Source organism: Sceloporus occidentalis, unplaced genomic scaffold (assembly GCF_023333645.1).
Source record: "Sceloporus occidentalis isolate IW3139 unplaced genomic scaffold, rSceOcc1.0.p SCAF_2, whole genome shotgun sequence".
In the NCBI taxonomy this organism is placed as follows: Eukaryota; Metazoa; Chordata; class Lepidosauria; order Squamata; family Phrynosomatidae; genus Sceloporus; species Sceloporus occidentalis.
Genome location: NW_028316982.1, coordinates 101084904 through 101101506, shown reverse-complemented (window position 1 = coordinate 101101506; position 16603 = coordinate 101084904). Strand labels below are relative to the sequence as shown.

Sequence of the window (16603 nt, the reverse complement as noted above, 5' to 3'; positions counted from 1 at the left end):
TTTCTGTTCGGGCCCTAAGTTCTCAACCTACCTGTAAATACCAGGTGGGAACTTCAGAGAAACCCAGCAGTGAAAAAACTATGGAAATTATTCATCCTCACATGCAGTGACAAATTAAAGATTTACATCTCAAGTCCATTTAGGCAATAAAGAAAACTAATGCTTGCGTCAGTTGGGAAGGAACAGCTTCAAATATCTTTTGCTCACATAAGAAAAGGGGGGGGGGGGGGGAGAAGGTAGCATGCAAGCTAAAGGGTTTGTCCCAGTACAGATATAAAGATAACTGGTCTCACAATGTGTGGCTCACATGAATGTCCTGATTATGAGTCTAGAATCACTGTATATGCTGGTGACGTGCTAGATTTGTAATAATGGCAGGCTTTCTGTTAGTCAGGACTCAAGGCTACACTTGCTAGACCTGCAGTTTCCCCATTCTTTTGCCATGATTACTATTTATCTTGGAGGGGATTCTGAAGATTATTTACCACAACATAAGCTTTCCTCTCATGAAAACTCAGCTAATGCAATCTGAGAAGAGAATACATGGGATTTAGCTCCTGCCTCAGGGCAATGCCTGCAGCCAGTCTGTGGAACCAAATGCCAAGGATGAAGGAGACATCATCCATTTGTCTCAGGAAGACACACTGTCATTACTTCTATTACCTCCCCACTGTTCTCATCTAAAGCCCCCCCCCCCCTACATGAAGTGTAACAAGGAAGGAAGGAAGTGTTGCTGCAAGATACCTCAAGGGAGAATGTTGTGATACATGGAAATGACAGACTGAGATACAGATTAGTAAGACAGAGCCCTTTCTAAATAGCCCATTGTTGTTGTCTGCCTTTACATCTTTTCCAAGGTATGTCAACTCTCAGGCATCCCTATCACATGGGTTTCATATTTTGCATTTAAATGCATTATGCATCCATTCAGCGTGTCCAGTCCATGGTATCACATTCAAACTACCCAATTACGTTGCCTCACAATAATATTTCATACATTGTATGACTCTCCTTTTCCACTTTTCTTCCATTCAGATGAATCCTCACTACCCTGTTTCTAGTTTTCAGTTTATTGTTTGCAGCCTTGTTGTTTAGCCCAGCTTTTAGCTTCCAACCCATATCAGCCTCTTTATCCCCTACGTACTCTGGTGGTCTTTCTCCAAAGTACCACAAATTAAGCTTCTTTCTTACATCTTCCTTTTGTCTGTACCTCTTATAAATTAAACCTCTATAGCAATGTATAAGTACATGACTTCAAACAGAGTACTTCACAAGCATCTCATAGTTGACAATCTGTAAGGTGTTCACATGCATACATCCTGTCCCAGTTGGGACAATTATTTGAGGCTTTATAAACCATGGATCTTTATGCCAACACTGAAACATGAAGGGAGGAGCAAACAGAGGATCACTTAGACCTGATGCTCATTTATAAACCATGGTTTATAAATGAGCATCAGGGCTAAGTGATCCTCTGTTTGCTGCTCCATTCATGTTTCAGTGTTGGCATAAAGATCCTGGTTTATATTAAGCTTTATGTATAAACCAATGAATTCATACTTATTTTTTGTGCTTTCTTAGCTGATATTAAGCAAGAATCTCCAATAGTTGGCTATAGGGATATATACCCATAGTGGGCTATGAGAAATTCTTGTTTAATATTAGCAATAATCTTAACACAGAAGATGATATTTGATGGGAGGAAAGCAAGGCGGAGGGAAGAAAGCCTTTTGTCTATTTTTATATAGATTAATATTTAGTACAAAACTGTACTCATTACCTCTCTATCCAAGGGCTGCCTGAGCCACACAACTCCAGTCATGCTTTCCACTGCAAAGAATCGGCTGGCTTCCTCACCAACAACTCCAAATACAAGGGGGTCATTGTCTAGGTCACGGGCAAGTAACTGTGTCACTGATGAACCTATAAAAGAAAGAACAGGTCATGGAAAGTTAGCAGTGTGGTAAAAATGTTGTAGCCACAGCAATAGCCATCTCTTAATCCTTAATAAATTCATGATAAAAAGGAGAAAGTGATATCCATGCACCTTTAGAGAAAACAATGTCTTCTCTTACAATTCCATAAAGTGGAAGTAAAGACAGTAAAGATCTTGGAAATTCAGTCATTGGAATCACAGTTTTCAGCTTTCAGAGATGGGCAGCAGACCACATAGGGACAGAAAAGGCAGATTCATATTTACTACCCAGCTTCCAGATGACATGAATTTTTCATTTTATGCTTTGTAAAAGCAAATAAATGCAAGCTGTTTATATATAGGTTAACGGAATGAAAGGCACCTAGATGCAACTGAGTAATGGCTGTTGAAGGAGACTAACATTTCTGAGGGGCAAATGATCTAACTATACTGGCGTTTGCAGCAACACATTTGGAAGTGGAGTGGAGGTTTGTTTTGTGGAAAGTGCTCTTTTTTTCTCGAAAGTGAAAACAGTGACTGAAAAAAATGGATCCAGAGCGAAGGATAATGTTTATCATAGCATTTGAAATATTATTTTTAAAAAGTCCAAACAAAGGTTCAATCTATATATGACATCCAGACATCTGTGACTTATCTCTCCTGGCATTATTTTGTTTCATTATAGGGAAAAGACAGAAGGAAAGGGTCCAGAAATGGTGCAAAAGTAGGGCAAATGACTAAGATGTTTGGCTTTAAAAACTGCATGGAGTACATTGCTCACCCCGAAACAAACCAAAGATTTGTCTTGACTGGTCAATAATATGAGGGATTTTGCACATTTATTGAAAATTCCAATCATTTTTGAAATTATTTATTATATTTTGGAACTTTTTGAAAGGGGATGCTTAGAAAGTTTCTTTGTGCATAAAATACTATGTTTGGCAGAACACACTATTCAGCAAAATAAGATTTTGTGCAAAATTGCCAACCCCTTTGCTGCTGTTTAAAAAAGCATTTTTTTCACTCTCATGTAGTGGCTGTAGACAATTTTATATGTTTTTAAAACATATCAAGGAACCCTTTCTTGTTCACAGCAAGATCATTTTTCTAAATATTCTTAACATCCCAATTACCTGCCTCAAATTTCACTTCCAGGAGTATGAGCTGGGCTGCTTACAATTTTAGCACCCCCTTTTCACATTCTGATGCCACCCATAGTAATTAATCGTTAATTACTTTTTGCATAATCCTATGCTCACAGTGCTTTTCCACCTGCAGGATGAAACAATAGGGGGACTCACAGGTGGAGGTGAAGCACTGATACCACTGACGATGCTGCGGGCTAGCTTTGAATCAGATGAGGAGAATAATTACAAATGGCACATAAAGAAGTGAAAATTTCTAAGGAGGAACTGTCTTGAGTGAATAAATGGTTCTAAGCCTGGATGGGAACTGACAGGATTGCAGCTGCTGTAACTGTAACCTATTGTGACTGAAGCCCTCTGCTACAATGCTGCCTGAGCAAGTAGTGAGCACTGTTAGTGTCATTTTATGCATTATGTATTATGCTTTTTGGCTATGCAAGACAATGCATTCACATATATGTATCATTCTGGTGTAGCCACTATGCACACAAGACTGGCTGCTGCTCTCTGTCAGGTACTAAAAGCCAAGTTTACAATCAACGTAATGTGTTAAACATCCCTTGATCTTGTATTGTAAACCAAACAATTTTTGTTCTCCTTTGAACCCATGAGTCTATATATTTACTTCATGTTCATTTCATGTATCTGTGAAAGTAGGTTGTGTGTTGATACTATGAATTTGCTAGACTTCAAAATGTCACCAAGCAAGAGATCCAGATGGTTAGCTAGATTAATGTGGCTAATCATTTGGATGTCCAACCCACACCCCACTTAAGAAAGCAACCTTTTTCTATACGTTGTTGAAGTTTCCATTCTTCCCTCCTCTTTGAGAGATTTAAAAGTAATCCTGGCTTCTTTGGTAGTAACCTCCTCAAATGTGTTGCCTTTTTTTTTCCTGTAGTGAACGTAACCTTGTCCTGCTGAGTGAGCAGTTTGTGAAGGAACTGCACTTTTTTGACAGAAAGAAATTGCTGCTCATGGGAATACGAAATTAGCTTAAAGGTTTGGCAATGTGACACCTTCCACCACCATCACCCCCAGCTAAGTCAATTTCAGGCAAGTTGGAAAGCCTACATGCATCTTCTTGAGTAAAAAACTGACATGCAAGTCACTCAGCAACAGAAAGTAGAAGTAACACTAGCCATTTTTGCCTCAGCAGGCCAATACATACACACAATTCAGTAATACTTTCCCACTCGGTCACTAAGAGTTTTGTTTTCATAGAGGTGAAGGCAAGTTCACACATTTATTCATCCCAAGTGAGGAGTGACTAAAAAAATTAATAAAAGGCTTCTGTGTAGCATTGCTCCATTAGTGCAGAGCATAACATATGTAGTAGCACGACAACATAATTCAGCCTAACCCTGTGGAATGTTTCCATAGTATCACCACCCACTGCCAAGAAAACAGAATACAGTACTCACTTCATCCATATATTGTACAAGCATTATACCTCTAAGTTGAAATAAGGGAGAAGCTTCTTGTCCCTTTAATGATTGTGTGTAGAAAAAGAATTTTTTCTCTTCTGAAATTCCCACTACTATACAAATTATTAAATGAACAACATCCCTGTCCTTTATTACACCTGGTGACTTTATTCACCTCCCACTAAACAAAAGCCTTTTAGTCACCACCACTGAAGGCAAGTATATTTTTAATGAGCTTTCAGCATCTGCTAAAAGCCATTGGAAGAGGCCAGTAAAAGACGATGCAATCCTGGGAAAACAGATGAGTTTTAGGATGTTTGAAAATGCATAGAATCAAAAGGCTTCTTCTAGTTGACAGCTACTTAGTATAAAACCAAGAACAACTCTGGTGGGTCTTAGTCCCCACTAGCATTTCCTTGGCTGCTTTCCATTTTGTTCCTTAGCCTCTGAAACAAGCCATAGGTTCACTTAAAAGTAGTTTCAACTGATGATGCATTTTTTCTCTTCTTCAGCCAGTATTCCCTCCTCAGTGCTTTGAACCAGAACACTGTCATGTTTTTCAGCATGCTCACTTTCCCTTAATAGAAGCAATAAGGCACAACAGAATACACAGATGTTGTTATCTAGTGATATCTTAAGTCATGCAAGAGTCTTTCATCTAGTAGAATTGATGAACAATAAGGGGAGGAATAGACATAGATAGTTTTGTGGAACAATTATAGTAAAAACATAACACCCTGAAAGCTTAGAAACTGAACACCTGTGGATAATAGAAGAGTGCTAAGTCTAAGATACCACCATCAGCTGTCACCAAACCTGTAATTCTATCACTTTTATCCATTTATCAACAATTATCCACTGCCAGAAATCATCATTTTAGCATTAAAAAGAAACCTGTACAGCACTCAAACATAATTACAACTGACCTTTCCTGAAATAATTCATTTCAAAGTTTTAAACTCTGCATTTAAGATGGGAAAGTTGCCTATTTTAAAAAAAAATTATGTCACAACTCATGGTCTTTTTGGAATAATGTCTTTGCATGCATTTGTATTCTTACATGTCTCAAAGATGTAGAAATGCAAAAGGCAAGGCAATGGAATTTTAGTGTCCTATTCATTAAGATGTTTGTCTGAGGATCAGATATAGGTATATTTATGCCATAAGTTTTTGATGAATCAACCTACTTCTCATTTCAGAACCATAGAAAAAAATGGAAATAAAACATTCCTTCAGAAAAAGGGTACTGAGTTGATATACTCAGATTTCAAAAGGAAATGTGGTCACAAAGCTGTATTTGCTTAAGATCAATGAACTTTGGAGTAATTACAAAGGAGTGTCAACATAATGAGACACTTGTGATCTGACATTAGTTCTCTGGATTCAGATAGCTGCTCCCCCCCTATGTTGTTTGACTTCCTGAATTTCCGACTTATGGTGATCCTTAGGGGAATTTTACAAACAAGATTTGTTCAGAGCGGAGTTCCCTTTATCTTCCTCTGAGGCTGACTTGCCCAAAATCACCCATTGGGTTTCCATGGCTGAGTGGGGATTTGAACTCTAGTCTCCAGAATTGTAGTCCAACACTCAAGCAACTTCAAAGATTTCCATATCTGCCTGCATTGCTGCTAAAATGTCCCTGAAACATCCTTAAAATGTGGAGGAAGCATGTGTGTCTGGAGGCCAGCATGCTTCCTCAATCATCAGGGAATCATCACAGGGGGAGGGGATTTCCTATGGACGCTTCCAGACATGCATGCTTCCTCCACCTTTGAGCAACTTTTTAGGGACATTTTAGCAGTGATGCAGGCAGGTATAGAAATCTTTTTCACTATACTGGCTATAGTGCTACAATATTAAGTATTAATATTAAGGTAGAGGTACTTCGATCATGATTCAGTTCCTTCATTCATGGGATTCTTGAGAGATAAAACAAAGAATTTACTGTACCACTCACTGGTTAAATATGCAGGTCCTTTACAAAGTAGGAATTATGCAGCTTTCCAAATGTTGTTGGACTCCTATTAGCCCCAACCAGCATAGCAAATGGAAAGAAATGCAGGAAACTGCAATTCAACAACATTTGGAGGACTGGACAATTCCCACCCCTCCAGTATGTGAAATCTCTAATTCTTGGTTACTTTATATGATTTTTTTTTCTTTTGCTCAGAAATGACAGAGATTAAAACGGATTAATAAAGGGGGAAGGGGCAAATGCCCAAGAGGGGAGCAAAGCATTCATGGAAATGAACAGGTAGGACCATGATAAAATCCATAACTGTGTGCACTGCACAGGTAGATGAACAAAAGCCCATTAAGGTAAATGGCAAAAGGGTAGAAGTGGGGAAAGGAGGTTGATTGTATGTGTCCTGATGAAGTAAGGTTTCTGTCATGTTGGGAAAGGCACATAGTGTTGCACTGAATAAAATATGTACAGCACATATCAAATCAGCATTACACACAGTCATGACCATTAGGCACATGTGCCTTCAAGTTGTTTCCAAATTATGGAGACCCTAAGACAACGTGGAGGGTTTTTTGGCAAGGTTTGTTCAGAAAATGTTTGTCATTGCTTTCCTCTGAGGCTGGGAGAGTGTGACTTAGCCAAGGGTATCCTGTGGAATTCCATGATTTAGCAAAGATTTGAACTCTAGTCTCTTAGATTTCCAGTCCAACACTCAAATTACTAAACCATGCTGGTTCAGTATTCAGAGGAATATCTGGGATGAAAACAATTTTATGTGAACCTGTCCTTCATGCCTAACTAATATTAATGAGAATGCAGATGGTATGGCCTATAGAAGTAATTGCTTCATCCATTACATTTTATGATGTATAAACTATACATAAGTACTGGGAAAAGTGGTCTGGGACTCCTATCAACCCTCACCAGTAAAGCCAATGAAAAATTAGAATAGGTGTGTCAATCCAACAGCTTGGAGGGCCACACATTGTTCACTCCTACTGTTCATGTAAGATGGTTATATAGGAGCTTCAAATATTTAAAGGGCAGCATTGTCCCTTAAGAAACTGCTCATGTTTCAAGATACCAGGGGGGATCTTCTCTCTGTCCCACCACTCTCATAGGTAGCTGGTGGGAAGATCGGAGAAGTCCTCCACAGTGGCTGCTTCCAGGCTCTGGAACTCCCTGCCCAGAGAAGTTAGATAGGCACCCACCCTAGTGTCTTTCTGCAGACAGGAGAAGGCTTCTCTGTTTCAGGAGGCCTTTCAGGACTTATTGTACATGGGCTGCCTGGTTCTTGTACAAACAATATGCTAAGTTTCCTATTTGTTTTTTTCCCCCCTGCTGGGATGTGTGTGTGTGTGTGTGTGTGTGGTTTAGTGGTTTATGTTTTTAACGGGTTTTATTTTATTTTATTTTTTGCTAGTTTAATCACTCGTATTTTGTCAATTTTTAACTTTTAAAAAACTGTAGTAAGCCACTGGGGAAAAGGTGCAACAACTACAATAAAGTAGTAGTAGTAGTAGTAGTGCAGTTGTGTTTCTTTAAGTCACTACTGATTTACCTTAAAGCGAATATATCTTCCAGAACACGGCCTCATGGTCTGAAAAACCCACCAAAAAGCTATAGTAAAAAAGTTCTTTGTAACATTTAAGTAGAATCTTTTTCTTGTACAGTGGGACCTTAATCCTTAAGAAGCAGAGCCCTCCCTCCACTCCATCTGCCTTGGTCCAGACCTCAGAGGGAGAGAACTGCTGGACCTGATCCCCTTCCCCACCACCATTCCCTTCACCTTTTGTGTCGTGTCTTTTTCGATTGTAAGCATGAGGGCAGGGAACCATCTAATTAAAAATAATAATAATTATAAGCCACTCTGATAGCCTTTAGGGTTGAAGGGTGAGGTATAAATACCACAATAAAAATATATATCCATGCACTTGCCATCTGCGGATCTGAGGATCCGCGCATTGCAAGCCCATGCTGTCCTCAATGATGGCTCATGCATGCAGCTGTGCTGCCATTAGGGACAATGGGACTGAAGACTGCTTCCCCACCTGCCTGCCTGCCCACCCACTTTCTTTCTTCCTTCCTCTCTCCCCCTCCCTCCCCTAAGGTTTCTGCCCTAGGCTGGGCTTCAAGGGCAGTTGGGAGGCAGAGGCTGGAGCCCCATTGGCCAGAAAGAGCCAGCACTGGGGCCAGGGCTTGGGTCTCAGAGCCCCCCACCCCCAGGCCCAATACCCAGAACAGAACCTTCAGGCTCTGAGCCCCAAGCTCCGGCCCCGGCTCTTGCTCCCTCTGGCTAACAGGACTCCTGCCTTGCTCTCCAAAGCCAAGCCCAGGGCAGAAGCCTCAGAGGGGAAGGAGGGAGCGAGGAAGGAAGGAAGGAAGACTTCAGTCTCACTGTCCCCAATGGTGGCATGGCTGCGTGGCTGCACCACCACTGGGATCAAAGGGACTTGAGCATCCACAGGTTGTGGTATCCGTGGGGGAGAAGGTCTGGAATGGATCCCCCGCAGATACCAAGGGCCGACTGTAATTTGAATCCATTGCTTTGTGTTCTTGCCTCTGGAATAGCAGAAAACAAGTTGCTCCATTTTCTACATGACATCCCTTCAGATATTTGCCTAGTTGTCTTCTGGATGGAAAACGCAGAAATAAAAAGAGAAATTGACCTGAAAAAAGGGGAGCAATTTATATTTAGTGGGAAATGCTAAAAAGCAATCTAGAAAATAATTACAGTGAAAAGAAGCCTGAAAATAAAGCTCAAGCAGAAAATGACTATTACAAAGCAAAACACAGCACCAAGAAAATTAAAAGTATGAGTTTAAAATAATTTCTGAAAAGAAGACAAAGAAACATATTGAGCACATACACAGAAGAGATACCCTAGTATATACATATTGTAAAATATATGTTTTCAAAATATATTGCATTAATGTATTCTAACACTACACATGTCAAAACACTGAAAGGTCTCATTACCTTAAGGGTAATGTGAATGACAACAAAAAAGAAAAAATAGCATCTGTACCTATTGTGATTCTATGTAGTTGAAGAAACACAAACTTTTTGTATATGCTTTTGAGTAAACGATGACAAACAGCAACAAAAGTTCTGCAAGCTTTCCACAAGGTTTACAAAAGAAGAGATGTGGCGAAAGACAAAAAAAGAAAAAGAAAGATAGATTGCATCTGCTTTGATTTTTATTAATGCTGATTGAAAAACCTCTATTTTTTTCTCCCATGAAACAGGTGGAGGCAGAATCATGAAGTGTAGAGAGGAAATGGATAAAAATGCATAGCATGCTTTGCTATCAAAGCTAGGAAGCCCTATGGAATTCTTGACCAAGGTCAGACCATGTGACACACACAAAGCCCCTCCATTGCCAGAGGCCATTTCTCAGCCCAGGGAAAGCAGAGAGCGAAGCTGGGTGTGAATGTGGAAGCTCCCCCCACATCATATCCATATCCATGGGATAGAAAGATCAGAAAAGGTTGCAATTCAGTGGAGACAAATGTTCCAAACACTGCTTACATCTAACGTGCTGAGTTTTCTAATTCTACCCCATGCAGAAATCTCTCTTTTTATATACAGAGAGTTATTATGCTGCAGGGTTTCCTTGTTTGTTTGTTTTGCTCTTCTTATTCTTGATTATTGCAAAGGACCTGAATTGCTCCACATATTGTATATGTTAGTTCTCACGTCACTGGCTTATTGTCCTGTAATTCATGGTGGGGAGTTTACGAAATTAGGCCTTAAGGCTTAATGAATCATGAAAGAATGGAAGCACAGGTTTAGGGTTTCCAATAAATGTTGGTAACTTCAAAAATGCTTCAGTTGCCATTCATGTCACTTCCAACAAAAACTGATAAAGGCGAACTAGTTCTCATTTTTAAAACAAAGGCACCACAGGGCTGTACCATTTCTGATGGCTGGTCTGGATTCATATAATTTTAAAATGCTCCAAAGAAAAAACAAATAAAAGACATCTATATATCAAATGAATGTAGAAGAAAAGTCAAACCTTAAGCATGATGTATAATATTCTAAGGGTTTGGAGGAACATTGGCCTGTTACAGACAGCCAAAATAAAGCTGCTTTGAGTCACAGTGGAGGTATGGTGTTTCAATGATGCATGCTTCCTAAGAGTCCAGAAGTCGCACCAAAGCCACGCTCCAGCCCTAAGGACTGGAGCATGGCTTTGGTGGACTCTTAGGATGCATGCATCACTGAAACACCATACCTCCACTGTGACTCGAAGCAGCTTTATTTTTTCTGTCTGTAACAGGCCATAGTCTTTTACTGTGGAGGAACAACCAATTGTGTGATTTTTTTCCCTGCAATGTGATGCTTTGGTAATCTACCTCAATGAGGATTAATTCCTAGTGTGCAGCACAATTGATTGATGTTTGCAAATTGTAGCACACCAGAGGGGATTGTACATAGGAATTCTGCTCTCAATTAGCCATGTTTATTCCTGTACCTTTATGCATTCTCATATGTAGTGTTTTCACCAGATCCTAAAGTTAAAGAACATCTGCTCACTACGGTTTAGTTCATCCAATAACAGATGAAGTAGTGGGCTACTAATGCAATTGACATTGTTAGCACTTCTGAACAGTTGAGTTCTGAATGGACTTTTATGTACTTACATGAATGCAACAAATGGAGACTTTAGAGAAAAGCATTTTAAAATACTAAAACTTTTTCTTTTGTCAAGACAGGATCAGAGAAAAAACATGAAGGCTGGAGTAGGAAACCTCAGCAAGTATTTGGTGAAATTCTCACCTATAGGCAATGAAAAAAGCTTGACTTAAAGTAGACAACGAAGATGTTGAATCAGTCAAAGATTTCCTATGCCGTGGTTTAGTCATTTATCAAAATGGAGACTGCAATCAAGAAATCAGAAGGACTTGGAAGAGCAGCTATAAAAGAACTGGACAAGATCCTGAAGTGTAAAGATATATCATTGAATACCAAGGACAGGACTGTCCTTCCATTGTATTTCCAACTTCAATGTATGATAGTGAAAGCTGGACAGTAAAGAAAGCTGACAGAATGAGAATAAGCTCAATTGAAATTAGGAGAGTTCTAGAGGAGAGTTATGTGGATACTATGGATTGCCAAAAAGACAAATAAATGGGTGCTAGAGTATAAATAAAACCTAAATTGTCCACAGAAGTCAAAATGACAAAGTTGAGACTGTCATGCTTTGGACAAACCATAGAAAAGACAAGGCTGCTTAGTAAGGTAGAAAGCAGGAGGAAAAGAGGAAAGGCTCATCACAGGTGGATTGACTTAATCAAGTTCCTGAATTTGCAAGACCTGAGCAGTGCTATTGATAACAGGGTGACTTGGAAGTCTCTCATTCATAGGGTCACCATAAGTTAAAGTTGACTTGACAGGAGTTAACAACAAAGAGGAGGCGATGAGAAGCTTTGGAGAGGGGAAAGCCCACTCTCCTGAAGAGGGAGTATTCTGATCTCCAGCATTTTAAGAAGATGGTAGATCAATCCGTGATTAGGACTTACCTGCTCCTTTTCATTTGGGATGAAAGCTGGATGCCTCCACCCCTTATAGAGCTTCAAAGGGAAAAAAAGCTATATGACTCCATTAGAATTTAATAACCTACCTGTTTGTAAGGAATCTTCAAACTCGCTACAACCTAACCCCATTTGAAAGGATGTGAAATGTTCTGGTAACTGTAACAAATGCTGCAGAGATTATTTATTGGTAGTGACAATCTTCTTCACAAGTTGTTTTTATATATTTCAGTTTGTTTAATCGGAATCCATACATATACTTTGAAAGGTTTTTTCAGTGAGAAAAAAATGTTTTGGACTACAACTCCTATAGTTCCTTACCATTGACCATATTGACTGTGGCATCTGGGAGACCCAAATGTTCTCCTCCCCTGCACTACAAACTGACACATGTTCACAGAAGTCTCTCATCTTCATACAGTTTCGGGGGTCCACGGGTCCTGAGATTTTGGCTAAGGGCATGTTACCTTGGCAGCATGCCAACCATCTAGCTTTTGCTCCTCAGTGCCTCTTAAAGATGCAACAATCATGGCCCCCAGACCTCCTGAAAACCTTTCTGGGCTGTTATTGGAAGGAGGAATAGGTCTATTTCACTGTCTTTCCTACACCCACTTTGCCTTGAGCTTACAGAGGTCTGCTTTCAATCCCTTTTCAGTTAGTACATTTCTAGTATGCATTACCTCTTTCTGTTTCAGTCACATTTTCTGCATTCAGTTTAACACATTTATATCTTTACTTCTATAGAATGATCTGTAATTCCCTGTCCTGGGGCTTATCTACACAGGTAAAAAAACCCATACTCAGTCTGTAGCAGCTGCAACCTGGACACATGACGTTCCTCAAGATTCTCAGCTTTTCTCTGAAAACTGGGGCGGGGATGGGGGAGTAACTTCCTTTTACCCTCATTTGCCTGGAAAATCTGGACCAGCAAACTGTGGTGTTATTGGAGTTGTTATGGGTGACTATGGGATGAGTATGGACTTTCCTGTCATTGTAGATGACTCACTGGTCCTGTTTAATGTCTGCACTACCATACCTCTCTCTGCTATGGTGCTTATCATCTCCTGAATTCCTGGAATACTCTTTATCTGAAATATCTCTGAAGTTGGATTTATCCCACTCCTTTGACATACTCCATGTACATCAGTTAAAGTATTTTGTAAAGGGAGCAAGCATACGAGCTACCATGACTCCAGGTTTCCAAATCAGAATCCATTTTATGTGTTACAGACAGGGATAAATATATCTGTCAGTTTCACTTTCACATCCAATTTTGCAAATTTTGGGAAATTTTTGTTTAAAAATGCAATCAAAATTCTCACTTATTCCAATGGCTTAGCTTTTGAAAAAGAGGGCAGTTGTGATCCATGCAGATGCAAAATTTGTCCAAAACATTTTTTAATCATTGCTTTTTATCTGGAAATGCCCTGGCTGTTTATCTGGAAACCTACTCTGCTCAACCTCAGACTCATTAATCACATTATACATTTCACCCATAGACTTGTTCAGAGTCATCCAGCAGAAAGTTGGCAGAGGAATCAGAAAAGCTGATATAGCTGAGTGCAGTGAATATGCTGGGAAGTCTAATAACACTAAGACCAAAACAAATAGTCCTATGAACTTAAAGGCCAATTCTTTGATTTCACCATTCTCTCCAACTCCGAAAGTTTATTCAGTGCTTTGGGAATTTCAGTGTTAATTGGAATTTTATTATTCAACTGTTAACTTTACTATTCATTACCATTCAAGTTCCAATATTTATAAATAAATGCACACACATATCCATACCTATTCACATGTTTATAATTTCTATATGCAATATAAGAGGGCATTTGAGTGCTGTGGCTGCAATTATGTTCATAGGCCCATTACAAACGGGCACTTTAGTACGGGCAGAGTGCGCGCTAGGGTTAGAAAGGGGCGGTGCTTCCACACCCCTCTAACCCTAGTGCGCACTCCGCACGCACAAAATGGCGGCGGCCATTCCACACCTCTATACGGGGCTGCGCGGACGTGACGTCCTCGCTCCACGCCAGGGCACTTAGTGCACCCTTAGCGCGGAGCAGGAAGGAGCTCTGTTTCGGAGCTCCTTCCTGGTTTGGTCTGCTGGGCACAGCCTTCAGAAGGCTGCGCCCAGCGGACCAAAGGAGAAGGGAGAAAGGGGCCAAGCCTCCTCCCCACCACCGTGGGGTGTCCTTGGGGCTTGAAGCTGTGGGGAAGCGGTGTTTTGCCGCTTCCCCGCAGCCTGAAAAGCGGCAGATCGGGGCCTCAGCGGCTGCCGTTCTGGACACTGAAACCCCGATACCCCAAGGAAATGGGGTCTGTAACCCGCCTTAGTAAATATTTAAGTCATTAAATATTTGTTCTCTTTTCCAAGGATTCCTGGGAAATCTTATTCTAACATATTTCCTAGAACTTCAAACTTATTTAAGGCAGGGGTTGTTTAAGATAGCTCATAACAGTGAAACGGGTATGATACCAAGATTCATGTGTACTGTAGTTAGGATATAAGGATAATTAAATACACCTAAGTGTGCTAAAAAGGCTTTATGGGACCATGTGATTTGCTTGTTGGTGCATCTCTATTTTCTCATCTGTAGCCCAATGCTATTAATATTGTCCTCCCTCTAAGAGGTATTGTGAGGTTTAATTCATTAATATTTGTCGAGCACATGAGATCACTGAATGTAGGTTGCTGTATCAGTGATTATTTGGTGATTCATTAGAGGGAGATGAATGACCTCTTAGATGAGCCACAAAGGGACTGAATGCTGTACGGGGCACTATTGGAGGTTTTTTGGTTTGCTAAATTAGTCCTCGGCTTTTGCCCCTGTTTCTTTAATTGGGCTTGAGAGAATAAACAAACAAGCAAATTAACATCAGTAATGAAATTAAGAAGCACTTTTTCTTCTCTCACAATTGTTTATCAGCTTGTTAACAAAATAGATTCAGAATTATTACTATGTCAGCCTTGTATTTTGGAATAAACTGCTTCCAGTGCTATATGTAAAGGGTGTGGTTGGGACAAGGAATATAGTAATAAAACAATTGTCAACTTCATGTTGGGAATCAAGAGAAACTGGGAGTGGGCCAGGCTGGCTTCCAGTATTTATGCTAGGCCTTGCCAAAATTCTGGGACTTCCTACAGCCTGCTGGTCACAGAGATTTAGGATCTTATCGCATGGAGAAAAAGACCCAAAATAGATTTGGGATTGCAAACTCAAAAAGCGGGTATTACCACACAGAAACCCACTACATCCTGGGTCCCAGAAGCACTCAGGTGGCTGCTTTTCCAAAACGGCAAACTTCTATTTTGGAAAAGTACCCGGCTGAGTGTGGCTAGGACCTGGGATGCAGCGGGTTGCAGCTGTCCAGTGGCAGAGGCAGTGATTTTATGTGTGATAAAAAAAACAACAGGGATTAACCTGAAATGCAGTGGTATCCCGTTGGGGATAAGTCACTTTTTTTAAATGGGATAATCTGAATCTGCACACTCTTGTTTCCTTCTATGTCTGAAGAAAGACTGAGCATACAATCTACAACTGCTCAGTATGTTAGAACTTTGACTCAGAACTTCTCCCAAGATCTCATGAAAGAAAGAAATGATACCAAGACACATGCTAAATTCTTTGGCGAAAAGATAAAGCTTTTTGAAGCTGTAAATTTAGGGTATCGTAGAATATCACCCTCCTCCATTTTTCTCACCTGCAGACACCTTCAGGCTGCAATTGCCAATCTCCCCAAAACTGGAAGTAACTGGATGGTCACATATGTTTTTCACAGGCTATTTGAGGGGAAGGTCTTAAGAAGATGGAGCAGCACTGCAGACTTCAGTGTACCACACATGTGGCCTAAGGGCCTTACAGTAACTCTGCACCTCTAGTGTACATCAACAAGGCACAAAAGAGAGGACTCACAATGAAAATTTTTCAGAGTGAAGAAGGCATGTAGGAGGCTAGATAACTGCTGGTTGGATAAGAGTTGTGAACATGACCTTAGGTCTTGACAGGGAGGACTACCAAGGCACACTTAGGAGCAAAAGTCAATGAGAGATCTGTGGTGATCTGCTAGAATAGAACAGCCTTCCTCAACCTGGTATCCCCCAACAATTCTCATCATCCTCAAACAAGAAGAGCCATGTTGGTTGGGGATGGAGGAAAATGAGGGAACATGTACTAGGGGTAATGAAATATGAGCATTGGTATATGCTCTTTTCTGCAATGAAAGACCAGCACTCTTCTAATGCTGATCCGTTCAGCATTCTGAAAAAATTCCTAGCATTTCTCTGACTCCTCAATAGATAATCAGGACAGTGACAGCAATTCTGTGAATGGTAATCAATCACTCATTTTCAGATGGAGGAATAGGAACCATCATTACCTCAAGCATACATTGAAGACACACTCCTTAATTTGCTATCATTATTTGGATGGTGGCAGTACTGCTATTGTTACCCACCTTAGGATAACCTATAGCTCAGCACTGGTCCAGCATGATACGGGACATTATTAATAAGCAATTATCTTGCAAAAATTTTCCTGTATTATATGACCAGCAGGGATGGCCATCTTATGTCTTAACAAATCAGACCCAGGGAGGAAGGGTGGGGG

General features: G+C 40.3%; 1 protein-coding gene across 1 annotated transcript in view; it reads right to left on the bottom strand.

Moving 5' to 3' along the window:
* Positions 1-16603, bottom strand: part of LOC149318775 (cadherin-23-like) — a 582387-nt gene that overhangs the window by 449188 nt on the left and 116596 nt on the right. The window contains exon 4 of the mRNA XM_089510444.1: positions 1781-1923. Within this exon, the coding sequence (XP_089366570.1) occupies positions 1781-1923 (143 nt within the window). The remainder of the gene's footprint in view (positions 1-1780; positions 1924-16603) is intronic.